Source organism: Chlorocebus sabaeus, chromosome 24, assembly GCF_047675955.1.
Source record: "Chlorocebus sabaeus isolate Y175 chromosome 24, mChlSab1.0.hap1, whole genome shotgun sequence".
NCBI classification, from domain to species: Eukaryota; Metazoa; Chordata; class Mammalia; order Primates; family Cercopithecidae; genus Chlorocebus; species Chlorocebus sabaeus.
Window position 1 is genome coordinate 37,199,138 of NC_132927.1, and position 17,463 is coordinate 37,216,600.

General features: G+C 35.8%; 1 protein-coding gene across 1 annotated transcript in view; it reads left to right on the plus strand.

Moving 5' to 3' along the window:
- The window catches only part of MNAT1 (MNAT1 component of CDK activating kinase), a 241,105-nt gene that overhangs the window by 58,676 nt on the left and 164,966 nt on the right, over positions 1-17,463 (plus strand). Inside the window, exons 2-3 of the mRNA XM_007986886.3 lie at positions 6,428-6,580; positions 8,264-8,337. Coding sequence (XP_007985077.1) covers positions 6,428-6,580; positions 8,264-8,337 — 227 coding nt within the window. The remainder of the gene's footprint in view (positions 1-6,427; positions 6,581-8,263; positions 8,338-17,463) is intronic.

The window sequence follows — 17,463 nt, forward strand, 5'->3', positions numbered from 1 at the left end:
TGTGTAGTAGGCAGTGTGTAATAGGAATTTAGGAGAGATTTTTAGGCTAGAAATAGATACTTAGGATGATTATTTTCATAGGTCATTGTAAAAATTGTAAGAATAAGATTGAAGGATAAAATGTAGAGTATGAAGAGGACTGTGACAGGAAAATAAATCCTGGGACCCCCAAATCACTAAGCTAAAGGGAAAAGTCAAGCTGGGAACTGCTTAGTGCAAACCTGCCTCCCATGCTATTGAAAGTCATTCCTCTGATGCTCATCTGAGACAAATGAATCTCTGATTGCTTCCTCTGCCCTATTGTTTATGTAAAAATGCAGATTCACTGAGCCAGACTAAATTGTGTATTCAGTGGAAGGCTGATCAAGGACTCAAAAGAATCCAACCTTTTGTCTCTCATCTACTTCTAACCTGGAAGCCGCCACTTCGACTTGTCCCACTTTACTGGACTGAACCGATGTACATCTTACACATATTGATTATTAATATAAAATCTATATCATGATTATCAATATAAAATGTATAAAAGCAAGCTGTACTTGACCACTTGGGAACATGTCATCAGGATCTCCCGAGGGTGTGTCCTTAACTTTGGCAAAATAAACTTCCTAAATTGACTGAGTCCTGTCTCAGGTATATGGGATTCACAGGGTAATGGTGAATTTTTACTAGCTATATGATTTTAAGCCAGTTATTCGACTTCTCCATGCCTAGTGCCCTCATCTATGTAGTAAGGAAAATAATACCTACATTGCAAAAACCCTAATGAATGTTATTTTCTTTCTATGTTCCTTCATATATTTCCAACCTCTTTCTAGAAAATATAGTATTATTCCATAAAGGATTTAAATTTGGCTTAGGAGTTTTCTGGCAAAGGGGCAAAAAGGAAAACTGGATAGATTCCGTGGTCCTTGCTGTCTGTCAGGAGGATACAAACCCTTTTTTTTGAAAGTGTGTTTTTCTGGCACAGCTTTATTTAATTATTAACTCTTTCCTTTTCCCTTGCGTACAAATATTTGTTTTTACACAGCTGTTTTTTTGACTCAGAATGGACTTAAATATACTATTTGAATTTGTACCTTATATTATTTGCTTGTTAGTTGAAAATTGCTATGCTAAATGATAATAGCCAACAGAAGATTGATTAGACATTAATTTTGAGTTCTAAGATAATGAAAAAATGGGTAAACATGCTTTTTAAAATTTTGAGGGCAACATCTTTTCTTCTGAAAGTCCACTGTCTCTTCATAATGTTTTAATACCTGCTCCTAGGCCATCACTTCTCTACCTGTAGATGAATTCTTTTGCTTCATATTCCAAAAGCACTTTGTTGAGGAGGTAGGTTATGAATTTTTTCTCAGGATTTGGAGTACATAGATTCTGAATTCCCTTTTAGGTATCAAGTGATTCATAGCAATTTAGCCTAAAGGTATGAAAGGACTGATGAGGAAATTTAACAGCAAATATTTCAAAGTTTAAATTGGGTATACCACATAAGTAAATGTAACACACTCCTATTTTAGTTGCTGACATAAATGAGAAATTATTATCGTAGACAAAGTTAACTGGATCCCATGTCTAATTGGCTTGAAATTCATGTATGCCAGTAAGTAAGTCTCTACTTTTGTTAAGATTGTATACCCCTTCTATCAAAAGTTATTCATTTTGAGATCATAAGTTTTTTAAAATTACAAATATCTGAGCTTTAAGAAAATCTCAAACCTTTTTAAGGTAAAGATTTCAATTGGTTACTTTCTGGGGACCAAAACTTGTAGAATATTCTTTTTAAATTCCAGTTTATTTCCCACTTGAAAGCTGATATCATCAACTCATGGTGGGGGTTGGGAAGGAGAGAAAAATAAGAAAAGAAAATGTCTAATATTTTGTTCATCTTCTTTGGGCCGGTTTAGTTGAAAACCCTAACCAACACATATAAATAGTTTATTTGGGAAAAGTGTATTTTGAGTTCCAAGCAGCTTATTTATAAGCAAACTATTGGAACAAAGTCTATTTGTAAATTGACTGCCTTTTCTAAAATGCACCAGGTGTTATTTTTTTCATGTGTTTTCCATGAATCCTTAAGCGCATTTCATTATTGTATAATATTGTTGATAATATTTTAATTAACTGGTGATCATTTAGGTCATTTCTACCTCAAATTTCTACAATTCAGTTAGAGCAGAGATTTTTGTCAAATTTAGTTGAATTTAGGTTTCTAATGTTTTAATGTTCAAAGATATGGCACTTCAATCAATATATTATTGTATAGACAAGTTAGGCAACATATTTTGGGAGGAAAATTTTCTAAAAATAATATCCTGCTTCTTTCTTATAGAATTTAATACAAATGGGCTTAAGGAAGAATTTGTTGTAAAAATAAAATTTTTCTTTAACAATGTTATTACTTGTTTTTCATCTTTCAAGACCGTAGGTTTCTGTTTCGTTTTTAAAAGCCAAGGAGCTAACGAAGAATGGAAAGTGCTGATAAAACTAGGTTACTTCACAGAAAGTCTTAAGTATAGAGTTTTTGACAAACTATGAATACTTTTTTAAGTCAGTATGTTTTAATAATATTTGAAATTCTACATGGAATATAGTTGCTCTTTAAAAATAAAGCAATCAATTGACTAAAATTTTGACGAGAATATTCTTGATAAAATAAAATCTGCTAAAAATAAGTCATTCAGAGAGAAAAAGGATGAGTACCATTCTGACTTTTAAAAACAAAAACCATAAAGATGTTTTTGGAAATGGATAATGACTGAAAATTTGGGCTTCTTCACCAGATTTTTCTGTTTTCTGCAGAATATAAAATTTTATTTGAAAAAATTCCTCGCACTCTTAGAGGCAAAAGATTGCCCATATACTGCTGTTTTGGTTGCTTTGTTGCCAGATAAAATGAACTAGCAATTATCAACTACTACTACTACTTCTTCTTTTTTTTTTTTTTGAAACAGAATCTTGCTCTGTTGCCCAGACTGGAGTTCACTGGCATGACCACAGCACACTGCAGCCTCTACCTCCTGGGCTTGGGTGATCCTCCCATCTCAGCCTCCTGAGTAGCTGGGACTACAAGTGTGTACCACCATGCCTGGCTAATTTTTTTTTTTTTTTTTTTTTTTTTTTGTAGGAACGAGGTTTTGCCATGTTGCCCAGGCCAGTCTCAAACTCCTGGGCTCAAGTGATCTGCCTGCCTTGGCCTCCCAAAGTGATGGGATTATATGTGTTAGCCACTGCACACAGCCTACCTCTCCTGTTCTTTATTTTATGTATTTATTTATTTATTTTTGGACATAGGTCTTGCTTTGTCACGCAGGCTAGAGTGCAGTGGCCGATCACAGCTGACAGTAACCTTGAACTCCTGGGCTCAAGTGATTTTCCTGCCTCAGCCTCCTGAGTAGCTAGGACTATAGGCATGCACCACCACATCTGGCTGATTTTTTTTTAATTTTTATTTTTTGTAGAGAGAGGGATCTAGCCATGTTGTCTAGGCTAGTCTTATATTCTTGGGCTCAAGCTATCTTCCTGCTTTGTCCTCTCAAAGCACTGGGATTATAGGCATGAGCAACCATACCTGGCCTGTTCTTTTTTTAATGATCAGTTTTCATATATATATTTTGTAAATATGTAGAAAAAGATGTGGCCACACAAACACTAAACTCAACAGTAGCATATTACCCGTGGAAAGTGAGATATAGAACACAATGAAGTAGAACTTTGAATTATTTTTCTATATAATTCTGTATTTTATGAGCTTTAAAGAAAAAATATTCTTTTCACAGTTAAAATTAGAAATGGAAAATGTTACATAGGAAAATATTAAATTTTAATACTGTTTAAATTATTATGGCTTTTATTTTAATAAAAAATTTTAATACTGTTTAAATTATTATGGCTTAAGGCAGATTATAAAAAGTGGAGATGTACAACTGATTTTGGAAACAAATAATATATTATGTCTAATATACAATATGACTTTTAGATATATTAATGTTCTATATTACCTTGCTGACTAAATGATTGAGTCTAATCTCCAAGACCTTGAGATATATAATGTTATTTATGACTCTATAATTTTGAATATTTTGGATAGCTGCTTGCTTATAAATATCTTTAGTTAGTATAGTTATAAAGTGTGCCTGTTTTCACCTTCCGTGCATGGGTTTAATTTCCTGTAACCACAAAGAGTAGTGGAAATGCACCACTCTGAAACTTCCTAAGTCCAAAGTGGTTTATCTGGGGTTTAGTTGATCTTGCTAATGGCACTATGATCTTTGGAATTTTTCCCTGTTATTTTTTAGTGACACTGTTAAGATAGAAATATAGGCCAGGGGTGGTGGCTCATGCCTATAATCCCAGAAACTTGGGAGGTCAAAGCAGGAGAATCACTTGAGCCCAGGAGTTAAGAGACAAGCCTGGGCCGGGCGCGGTGGCTCAAGCCTGTAATCCCAGCACTTTGGGAGGCCGAGACGGGCGGATCACGAGGTCAGGAGATCGAGACCATCCTGGCTAACTCGGTGAAACCCCGTCTCTACCAAAAAATACAAAAAACTAGCCGGGCGAGGTGGCGGGCGCCTGTAGTCCCAGCTACTCGGGAGGCTGAGGCAGGAGAATGGCGTGAACCCGGGAGGCGGAGCTTGCAGTGAGCTGAGATCCGGCCACTGCACTCCAGCCTGGGTGACAAAGCAAGACTCCGTCTCAAAAAAAAAAAAAAAAAAGAGACAAGCCTGAGCAACATAGGGAGTCCCAGTGTCTACAAAAAAAATTAAAAAGTTAGCAGAGCATGATGGCGTGTGCTTGTGATCCCAGCTACTGAGGAGGCTGATGTGGGAAGACTGCCTGAATCTGGGAAGGCAAGGCTACAGAGAGCTGTGATAACATCACTGCATTCTCAAAAAAGAAATATATATGTGTGTGTGTGTGTGTGTGTGTGTGTGTATGTATACATATAAAGATCAATGTTAGTATTTTACTAATAATCTTAAAAATTCTTATTTTTCTTATTACTCTTCTTATTTAGCTTATTCTGTAAGTTAAATACATACTCAGAAGAAATCAACTCTTCCCTATTCATTAGAATTTCTCTTTTTCCCTTTGTCTTGTATTCATTTTTTTTGTTATGTGAAGTTTATTTATTGAGTAATTAGTGTTAGGCATTGGGGATAGAGAACAAGATAGGCAACATTCTGTCCTTAAGAAATATACTGTACTTCCTTGTCTGAGAGACAGAACACAGAAATAAATAAGATGATGTCAGATATTGCTAACAAAAGGAGTAATTAGGACTGTGTGGCCCTAACACATATGGAATTGAGCAACATTATGCCTGGAGGACTACAAATGTTTAAATATTTATCAAAACATTTGAATATTTAAAAGTTGTAAATCAAGCCACATCCTTGGCCCAGCCTGATTTCCTACACAGCATCTTGGGTTGCCAGCAGCCTATACCCTCAAGACCCAGAGGCTAAAGGAACTGCTCTCTCCTCCCATCCATCCTTGTAACCTGCCTGACTGAGTGGTAGTATGGATCTGTTGGGGCAGGGCTGGGATGATTGTGGTGGTACCTAGACCCATCTAAAACAGTATATTAGCAGATCCCGCCAAGTCTCCAGGAATCTGGTTACAGGGAAGTTTGCCTCTCCAGTTCATTGTTTTTTCAACTCAAGTCTTCTAGGAAGTTGTAAGCCCTTCTTAATGTTGCACTACCAGAAAAGGGGATGCAGGTATCTGGGAAACCTGGCTTGCCTGGGTGTTCAGTTTGCTTTATTTGGGGCAACGAACTTTAACGGAATAAAGCTTTTATAAGCAGCCACTCTTTCTAGGATTTCTTATTGCAGAAGTTGTGTTCATTTTCTCTGTCATACATACTAGAGCACTCAAAGTTCTTTATCCTCTGGCCAGCGGGGCCTCATTCAGCTAGCACCTCTTTCTTGTAATTGTCATTTGCTCAGTTGATTACAGAACTTTCAAAAAATGTTCGTACAAGGAAAGGAAGAAAAAACATCTGTTTTAGTGCTTGGGGTATACAGGACTCTCTAAAGTGCAGGCCCCTGGAAGAGGCTGTTCTTGCCCAGGTCTAAGGATGATATTGGGACTGGGGATGGAGGTGACCATACACTAGCCTTTTACATGCTCTTCTACTTCTCCCTATCCTGCTCTTCTTCCTAGTTTCTCACTCAATTTATTTTAATTTATAAATTTGTTTGATCTGTAAAACTAAACTGGTATCACTTGGGATACCTATATCTGAAAAGTAAGCTCCAAATGAAAATGAACATTTTCCAGAAAGTTTTTTGGTAAGATTTTAAATAGCAATGACTAGTTTTCAAGTCTCACTCTCCTTACCCCATAGGGGCAAACTGTTCAGATGTGTTGTAGATTTGAACATTGGCTTAAATGTTATGTTTTATTTCTCTCCTTACAGCTGTGAAAGTTGTGTAGATTTACTGTTTGTGAGAGGAGCTGGAAACTGTCCTGAGTGTGGTACTCCACTTAGAAAGAGCAACTTCAGGGTACAACTCTTTGAAGATCCCACTGTTGATAAGGAGGTTGAGATCAGGAAAAAAGTGCTAAAGATGTAAGTATTCCTGCTCGAATGATTCAGTCAACAAAGAGGACTTTAACAATTATGTCAGTAATTGATTATTTTTTCCTCATAAATATGGACAAGTAGCAGGTATATAAGTATAAATTCATTTAAGTTCTTAGAGAACTGAGTAATATTATTTATCTTTGTTAAAGAAGAGCCTCTTGATTGATGGCTTCATTATTCATTTGTATTTGTTTTTTGATTAATAAACATGTATTGAGTACCTACTATGTGTAAACACTGTGTTATGCATGTTAGGCAGTAGTTACAAAGTGATGAGTAAAACAGCTATGAACTCTGTCCTCATGAGACTTACCGTACAGTAGCACAGGATAGCAAAAAGACAAAAAACAGGTAAACCAAAACAAATGTTATTTATTATAGATTGAGAATAGTGTTATATAGTTAGTGGTCAGTGTTGCTGTGGTCAGTGATGTCAGATGTGGGCTGAGGAGGTAACATTAAGTTGAGGTTTGAAGGCTATTAGAGAAAATCATGTGTTAGCTGTAGTTTATTTTGGTATGTATATTTTTATGTATATATACATACACACATGGGCATAGTATATATATGTGTGTATATATGTGTATATATACCTATATATTATTAATCTGTCTTTTTCATTTACAATTTAGGCTTTACTTTTTACTCTTTGTTAATAGTTTTGGGTTTCTTTTTATCCTTTCTTTTATTATAAGAAATAATTGATATATTTATTTTCCTTTTTGGTAGTATACATTTCAACCCAGGTAATCAGTGTTTTAGCAGCATCTTTCTAGGTACATAACCAATGGTACTTTATCAGTGCCCCTAGCGGCTCTTTTATTGTTTGTATAACTTCTGCAAGGTAGTCTCTTAGATTTTGATCTTTCATTGTTAATTCCTTGCAATTTACTGATTCTTCACAGGTACATTACAATATTTAAAGATTTTCTTGATCTAGCATTTTTTAGACTATGTCATAAAAATGGAGGAGTCGCTTCAATTTTTTTTTGTGTTTTGGAGATTAGTGAATCCCTTATAAGTAAATAATACCATAATTTCCGCTGATATGCTTTGCTTAAGCTCATTTCCCAATCTTTCAAGCTCCCAATTTATCTTTCCCTGAAGTCTTAACAAGGATTTTGCATATTGTACCATTTTCTCCTGATCCTACTTCTCTGTAGTCATAAGAATTTAAGAATTGCATTTTTGGTTTGGTTACAAACCCGGTGTCAAGAAAACAGTATTTTAGGCTGGGCGCAGTGGCTCATGCCTGTAATCCCAGCACTTTGGGAGGCTGAGGTGGGTGGATCGCTTGAGGTCAGAGTTTGAGACCAGCCTGGCCAACATGGTGAAGTCCCATCTTTACAAAATACAAAAAGTATTAACTGGATGTGGTGGTGTGTGCCTGTAATAATCCCAGCTACTCGGGAGGCTGAGGCAGGAGAATTGCTTGAACCAGGGAAGTGGAGGTAGCAGTGAGCCAAGATTGTGCCACTGCATTCCAGCCTGGACGACAGAGCAAGACTCCATCTCAAAAAAAAAAAAAAAATAGAGAATGATGTTTTACACAGTAAGCAACTCTTTTCCTTGTATCATATATGAATTAGGTAAGAACAAGTAAACCAGTTAGATAATATTAAAAGCAATGATATGTAATATGTAGATTTCTTTTTTGTTTTCTTAAAGATACAATAAAAGGGAAGAAGATTTTCCTAGTCTAAGAGAATACAATGACTTCCTGGAAGAAGTGGAAGAAATTGGTATGTTTTTAATTTGATGTATGCTAGCCTATAAGACCATGTGCTTTTATCTTTTAAATGCTTAGGAGAACATCTCACATAAAAACCTATTAATAGGTTTAGTTGTGATAGCTAACATTTACCTAATTACTTTCTTTTGCACTTGAGTTGTGTTTGTCAAATTGAAGGCATACTTAGGTAAAGAACCTATTTAATATTTTGTCTCTGGAAAAATACGTTTAATAGAGGTAGTGACACTTTGTAGCTGGGGAGGAAGACTATATGGGTACATACGTCTGTATGTTGATAACATGTTAGAGTAGTTTAAATGAAAGAAAGCATATTCTGATTTTTCAAAAATGGGGTTCCTATTAACCATATTTATAGTGACTAAAGCCATATGTTTATCATTATTTGTGCTTCTGTGGATATAGTAGTCTTAAAGTACTTTGAAGCAGTTGACTGTTGAAGTGGCATTCTATTAATCAGTGTTATTCTTCAATCAGAGGTTGGAGTAATCTTTGTGTCTTTTCTTTCTGATGTGTTTAGTCAAAAGGAAGATTTTGTCTAATGTTTCAGTTTTCTTAAAATTTCAGAGATGTTAAAAACTTTGGAAGTTGTTATATATTGATTTAAAAAAAATGCTGCTTTTTAAAGTTGCAATAATTATTACTAAGTGCGGGTTTGGAAATGGCACAAAGGTTATATACTGTGAACATTAGAATGAGACTATGAAGATCAAACAAGAATCATTTTTATTCTTTCAAACTTGATAGGTAACTGTACTCAATATTTACTATTAAAAATAAGATTATAATAAATGAATCATTCTTTAGAAGATTAATACATGGCAAACTTAAAAAATTCACATTCCTGAGGAATAATAAATATTCTAATTCCTTTAATTTCTTTACTAGAAAATCCAGAAAATCTTTTTGTTTCAACTGTTACCTGAAACTTTTCTCATATGTCTAAGTTCATTTGTTATGCCATAGCAAAAACATATGGAAAACATAATTTAGGGTTTCTCAGGGATCTTTCAGTGCCATAAGAGTCACTGCTTTTCCATTCTGCGTGTACTCATTGCACTTTGTATGTTATCTTAGCATCATGAGTGACTATGGATTTTAGCTGAAAAGATGGTAGAATTGGGAGTGACAAGGCAAAGTGGAAAAGTTAGAATGTAGACTGAGAAGAAAAACCAGAAAGAAATCTACAAGAACTGGGCAAGTATGAAGGTATGTAGAAATCTGGCTCTACATAGATGTTAAGTATAGGACAAGCTGTTGGATAGCAATTGGGAAGAATAGTAGCTTACGTGTATTTTAAAGGTAATGTGATTAGTCAAAAGTCTGGTCAAGCAATAAAAGGAAAGGAGATTATAGGTGTTGCAGTACAAGTTGAATACATGTTCACAATTCTAAACAGGCAGTCAGGATAACTAAAAGAAACTGATGTACAGAGAAGGTGAGGAATAGGTTTAGGGGATGAACTACAAGGAGATCTTGATTCTGGGATTAAGGTTCTGACTGAGCTGTGATTAAAAAAATATATATATAAATATATCTTGCTCCAAGATAAATTAATTTGAAGGTATGGACAATATGGGGCCCATAATTGGTACTAGAATTGATAGGCAAGAGCAAGTCTGGATGTTAGAGGGATACAACATGTAATGATTTCTTTACCAAAATATAGAAACTGTGGCTCAGACCATTTAATTTGAAAGTGATTCTGCTATTACGTATATTCATGAAAGACTGTCTTCAGTTGCAGTATCGGAAAACTCTCTTAACCAATTTCCACTTAATTGTCTCGTTGAAGTAACTGACATTCCCCAGTTCTTCCATAAAATGTACTCACTGATAACCACAGCATAATGAATGCATTGTGAATGCTGTCAACCTTCTTATGCCAGTTGTACTTGTTATTGTAGTTAGGTAATTAAATACATATTTAAATATTATATGTAATTTAAATATTTAAAGTTAAATCATTTGTAAAGTTGGGGAAAAACTTGTAAAACTCTAAAGGATTCTGCTTCTCAGGTTTTTAAGTCACTTCTTAAAAAGTGGAAATTGGCCAGGTGCAGTGACTCACGCCTGTAATCACAGCACTTTGGGAGGCCAAGGCAAGAGGATTGCTTAAGCCCAGGAGTTTGAGATCAGCCTGGACAACATAATGAGACCTATCTCTACCAAAATTTAGAAAATTAGCTGGGTGTAGTGGCACACACCTATAGTCCCAGCTACTTGGGAGGCTGAGGTGGATCGCTTAAGTCTAGGAGTCCAAGGCTACAGTGAGCCATGGTTGCGCCACTGCACTCTAACCTAGGCAACAGAGCATGACCGTGTCTCAAAATACCAAAAAAACAGACAACAAAAAAGGAAATTGAACAATATAGATGACAGTTATGGCCTATATAAGGAAGAAGAAAAACTCTAATTAAAGGCTAGAATTTGCTGTATGTCATTAAGTTAGAGAATGACTATATACTTACTATGTATGTTTTAAGTTAAAGTATTTGAAGAGAGAGACAGGTGTGTGTGTGTGTTTCCCTCCTTTAACAGACCTATTTAAATAATCAACTATAAATCCTCATTGTGTTGATTAAAGAGTGGTTCTACTCTATTTAAAGATATTGATGATTTTTGGGAAGTAACCTCTTGGATTTATAGTTTATTTTCTGAACTTCAGTTCAATTCAGTAAGTTTTTAAATTATGTTATGTAAACTGCTTTATTGATGGGGATATGTGGTATTGGTCTTCAATAAGCTCAGACTCTAAAGGGGGAGATAATTATGTTAACTAATAACTATAATTTAATGTGATAAGTCTTATAAATAGGCATTTATAAAATGCTGTGGGAATACAGATAAAGCAATTAACCTAGCACTGGGAAATAGAGAGATGGTTTGGTGAAGGTAAGAGAAGAGATGACATATGAGTTTGATCTTAAAAGAGGAAGAGGAGTTAACCAGATAGAAAGGGCTTAGGAAAACATTTGTAACAAAAGAAAAAGGCACCGAGATAGAAAAATGTGGGGCGTGTTGGAGAATGAGCAAGTAGTCTGTTATAGGTAGATAAAACATGAGGGGTGACTAAAAATGAGGCCTGAAAAACAGGCTGGATTAAGGAGGCCTTAGTACCATAGACAACAAAAGCAAAAATAGACAAATGGGATTATATCAAACTAAAATACTTCCTCACAGCAAAAGAAACAAAAGAGTGAAGAGATAATCTACAGAGTGGGAGAAAATATTTGCAAACCAGAAATCTGATAAAGGGTTAATCTCCAAAATATATAAGGAACTCAGTAGCAAGATAATACTTGATTTAAAAAATTGGCAAAGGACCTGAATAGACATTTCCCAAAAGAAGACATACGAGTGGTATATGAAAATGTGCTCGGCCGGGCACGGTGGCTCACGCCTGTAATCCCAGCACTTTAGGAGGCTGAGGCGGGCGGATCACGAGGTCAGGAGATCGAGACCATCCTGGCTAACACAGTGAAACTCCGTCTCTACTAAAAATGCAAAAAATTAGCCAGGCGTGGTGGCAGGCACCTGTAGTCCCAGCTACTCGGGAGGCTGAGGCAGGGGAATGGCGTGAACCCGGGAGGCGGAGCTTGCAGTGAGCCGAGATTGTGCTACTGCACTCCAGCCTGGGTGATAGAGCGAGACTCTGTCTCAAAAAAAAAAAAAAAAAAAAAAAAAAAAGAAATGTGCTCAACACCACTAATCATCAGAGAAATGCCAATTAAAATCACAATGAGATATCATTTCACATCTGTTAGAATGGCTGTTATCAAAAAGATGAGATTAGTGTTGATGAGGATGTGGAGAAAAGGGAATCCTTGTATGCTGTTGGTGGGAATGTAAATTAGTACAGCCATTTTGGAGAACAGTATGGAAGTTCCTCAAATACTAAAAGTAGAACTACCATATGATCCAGTAATCCCACTTCTGGGTCTGTAACCTACAGCCCTATTCACAATAGCTAAGATATGGAATCAGTCTAAGTGTCCATCATTGGATGAATGGGTAAAGAAAATGTGGTACATATACACCATGGAATACTTCAGCCTTAAAAAAGAAGGTAATTCTGTAATATGCAACAACATGGGTCAAGCTGGAGGACATTATGCTAAGTGAAATAAGTCAGTCACAGAAAGACAAATATGGCACGGTCTCACTTATATCTGAAATCTAAAAAAGTTGAACTTAGAGAAGTAGAGAGTAGAATGGTGGTTACCAGAGGCTGTGAGATGGATGGTGGGTGGGGAAAGGGGAGCTGGATGGAGTTAATCAGGTAAACACTGGAAAATAGGCAGTATTTTTTATTATTTTGTTGGCTAAAGGATATGAAATTTCAATTAGACAGGAGGAATGAGTTTTTGAGGTCTGTTGCACAGCATGGTGACCATAATTAATAATAATGTATATTTCAAAATTGGTAAAAGAATTTCCAGTGTCCTTGCTACAAAAAATAAGCATGTCAGGTGATAGATACATTAATTAATTAGATAAAATAGTTCCACAGTGAATACGTATATCAAAACATCACATTGTACCCCGTAGATATTTATAATTATTATTTGTCAACTTAAAAAAAAGAGGGCTTTGTAAACCAGGCTGTCAGTTAAGATTTTATCCTGTGTCTAAGAGGAGATACTAAAGAGTGAGAAATGACTTTTCAAGGGGCCATTACAGTAATTTGGATGAGAAATAATGAGGGCTTGGAGTAGATAGTAACAGTGGGTATAGATAGAGGATATTTTAGACACAGAATATTTAAGTGGTTGATTTGATGTAGGAAGTGTGTTAGAGAGAGTAGGCAAGGATAAATTAAAATATTATGACCCGACCGCATGCAGTTGTATGGTGTTAATCAGGTAAACACGGAAGAATAGGCAGTATTTTCCATTATTTTGTTTTGTTGGGTGAAGCGTGTGCAGAAATGAGAGATGAAGTAAAAACTTTAGTTTTAGACCTGTTAAGTTTTGTTACAGTGCGGCTTCACCACTTAGTTGTATGGCATTGTTCTGTTTGTCATCATATAAATAAAACTTATTTATTTTTGAGACGGAGTTTTGCTCTGTTGCCCAGGCTGTAGTGCAGTGGCGTGATCTCGGCTCACAGCATCCTCTGCCTCCCGGGTTTAAGCAGTTCTCTGCCTCAGCCTCCCAAGTAGCTGGGATTACAGGCACCCACCACCATGCCTGGCTAATTTTTTTTATATTTTTAGTAGAAATGGGGTTTCACCATCTTGGCCAGACTGATCTTGAACTCCTGACCTTGTGATCCACCCGCCTCGGCCTCCCAAAGTGCTGGGATTACAGGCATAAGCTACCACACCTGGCCAAAACTTCTTTAAAAATCTTGTTTCAATAGCTCTCTATTTTGTGTTTTATTCATACTTTTAAAGATAATTAGTTAGATGTCTGTGATATCTGTATTGACTATTTATGTTAATCAGAAGTATAAAATGTTAATTTAATGGACATTTACTAAGTACCAGACTGAGCTGTACACACATTATCTCACATAATTTTTGAAACGCTAAGAGACAGGCATTTTTATTCCTATTTTGCATTTGGAGAAGAGGCACGGAGAGCTTAAGTATTGTGCCCAAGATTGCATTGCTAGTAAAGAATGGAGCCAAATTGTAAATATAGGATTTTCTTACTCTCTGAGTCTAGAACACGGAGTTCTATGGAATTATTAGAGATGAGAGAAAAAAGGTAGGTTGGGGCCATATTTTGAAGGATATTAAAGACATTTGAACTCAATCTTATAGGTAGAAGGGTGCTGTTGAAGATAAATATTTAAGTCTGGAGTGAGAGGACTAGAGTTAGTAGGGTGCCTCAGAGGGTCAGTGTTTGAGGATTCATAAATTGGAGATTGAGGTAATTTTGTTGCATAAATTTCATTATGAATCTTTTGAACATGAATATAAAAATGAAAACGTTATAATTTTGAATAATAGCATCAGACATTTTCAATAGAAGGGGCACACATGAAGATGGACTTTCTTATGGCATTAACAATAGGCTCTTTTCTGTGGTTATGACAATCTATACATAAAATTCTTGTTCCTATGGCTCCAGGGATTATCTCAAAGGTTTATTCTTAGTTTCATAATGAACAGATTATTCTTTTGGTGCAAAACAGATTATTCTTTTGGTGCAGAGAATTCTTATTTTAGAAGGGTGAGAAAGTCCTAAGGGCTTTTTAAAATAAATTCTGGATGTCAAAAAGACTTCAAAATTGTACTTAAATAACATTAAATCTTTCAGAAAATACAATAGGCTTTTTGTTTGCTTTTAATACTTGACTAAAGGCAGGTCAATATCTGAGCTAAACTAGTAAACAGATAAAGGGTCAAATGATTGTTACAGCAAATTAGCTTCTATTCCTTTTTCTTCACGGCTGTTGTACCAACCTGATTCATTGGGTATGAATGAGACCTGCTTCATCTGAAAACTTTTAAAAATAGCAATTCACTTTTATGGTTCTTTTCTTACTTTTTAAAGGAAGAGGTTTATGTTATCAGATTATGATTTGCATTTATTGTTGCTGTTACCTTTGCTTCTAAATTAAAATATGAAACAAAATTATTTTACTTTTATTGGAATTCATAAAGTTTTCTTTTTTAAATTTTTATTTATTCGTTTATTTTTTAGAGATAGGGTCTCACTCTGTCTCCTAGGCTAAAGTGCATTGGTACCATCATAGCTCACTGTAGTCTGAAACTCCTGGGCTCAAGTGATCCTCCTGCCTCTACCTCCCAAGTAGCTAGAACTACAGGTGTGTGCCACCACACTTGGTTAAGTTTTTAATTTTATTTTTTTGGTAGAGATGGGGCCTCATTATTTTGACCAGGCTGGTCTCAAACTCCTGACCTCAAGTGATCCAGAACTCATAAAGTTTTTAATAAGCATAAAAGAAATTGTTTGTATAAAAACAGATTAATTTCACTTAAGATTCAAGTTTATCTATTTTTGGGCTCTAATGTAAAAGTTAAAATCAGTAGTAAACTGTCTAGTTTGCTAATAAACAGTGTTTTTTTAAACTGCTTTAAACATATTAGTAGAGCTCTACATGGGATATCAATTTGACCACTTACTTTTCAGTAGATTCATACCGTAAGAAACTAAGATTATTTAGTCCTGTCGTTTTGAACCTTCCTCCTTTGCCATGTTCAAATCTGTAATTATAAAGGTTATTTTAATTAAATCTATAATTATAAAGGTAATTATAAATGTTGGATATTAGTTTATTTTTTTCTCTCATGATAATTCAACAAGTATTTCTTTAGCCCTTACCAGATGAGAAGTTTTTTCTTTTTTTTAAAAAGTAGACTTTTTTTAAGTGAAGTTTTAGATTCATAGCAAAATTGAGTAGAAAGTACAGAGAATTCCTATATATCTCTTCCCTCTACATGTGCACAGTGCACAGCCTCCCTGACTATTAACATCCTGCACCAGAGTGGTACATTGTTACAATCAATGAACCTACATTGACATATGATTATCACACAAAGTCTGTAGTTTACACTAGGATTCATTTTTGGTGCTGTACAGCCTGTGAGTTTTGACAAACATATAATTATGTGTATCTATCATTATATCATATAGAGTCATTTTTAACTGTCCTAAAAATCCTCTGTGTTTTTCTGTGTGTTTATTCCTCCCTACCCCAACCCCTGGCAAACACTGTTCTTTTTAGTTTTTATAGTTTTGACTTTTCCAGAATGTTATATAGTTGGAATCATACAGTATGTAGCCTTTTCAGATTGGCTTCTTTCACTTAGCAATATGCGTTTAAAGCTCCTCTGTGTCTTGGCTTTATAGCCTATTTCTTTTTAGTGCTGAATAATATTACATTTTTTTTTTTATCTACTGAAGGATGTCTTGGTTGCTTCCAAATTTTGGCAATGATTAATAAAGCGGCTGTAGCCATTCATGTGTGGGTTTTTGTGTGAACATATGTTTTCAATTCATTTGGGTAAATACCTAGGTGCTTGATTGCCAGATTATATGATAGAGTGTGTTTAGTTTTGTTAGAAACTAGGAAACTGTCTTCCAAAGTGGCTGTACCATTTCGCATTCCCCACAGCAAGGAACGAGAGTTCCTGTTGCTCCAGATCTGCACCAGCATTTTATGTTGTCATTGGAGTTTTGCCATTCTAATAGGAGTACAGTAGAAGTAGTGGAAGTGATAATAAAGATGAATGAGACCTAGAAACTGCCCTCAAAACTTAGACAATTCTTTTAGTCTAAGTTTTGGTGCCAGTTATCCTTCTAATAGGTCAGACAAGATGTGCATATTGAAAATCATTATACAGGGTAGAAAGTGGGTAAACGCCAGCAGAGCAATATTAGATAATGTATTGTAAGCGTTCAGGGATGGAGAGATTGTAACTGCAAAGTGTCTCATAAGGAGGAGCTGGTGATTAAAATGGGTACAGAAGGGTGAGTCATATGTGGATATTCACTGTTGTTCTGGGTTGAGGTTGGTACTGAGATGAGCCCTGTGGGTAGGGAACAGTTTAATCACAGGTATGGAAATGGGAAAGTGTAGGGGCATACAAATGCAGAGGACTGCTAGGTAGCATTGGTTTTCAGGCATTGAGAGAAATGACACAACTAGTTTTGTAGGCATTGTAGATAAAAGTTCAGGTTTGGAATCAGATAGCCTAGGTTAATGGCTGGGCATGGTGGCTCACAGCAGTAATCCCAGCACTTTGGGAGGCCAAGGCAGGTGGATTACTTGAGGCCAGGAGTTCAAGACCAGCCTGGCCAACATGGCGAAACCCTGTGTCTACTAAAATATACAAAAATTAGCCAAGCATGGTGGTGCACGCCTGTAATCCAAGCGACTTGGGAGGCTGAGGTTGGATCTGGTAGATGTTGAGGATGGTGAGAGTTGTGAAAAAAATCATTGGATTTGGTTTCTCAGAGGATGGCCTATTAAATACAAGAGGTAGATTGTGAGTGGTTGGTAAAGATAGTGGAATCACCATTTTAACTAAGGATCAGAGGTACCTTTTTGAGAGTGCTGCTTGTCTGGAGCCTCCCTCTGACTGTTTTGTATCAGGACTAGAGTGTGATTTTATGAAGATTGTCCCACATTGCATCCTAGC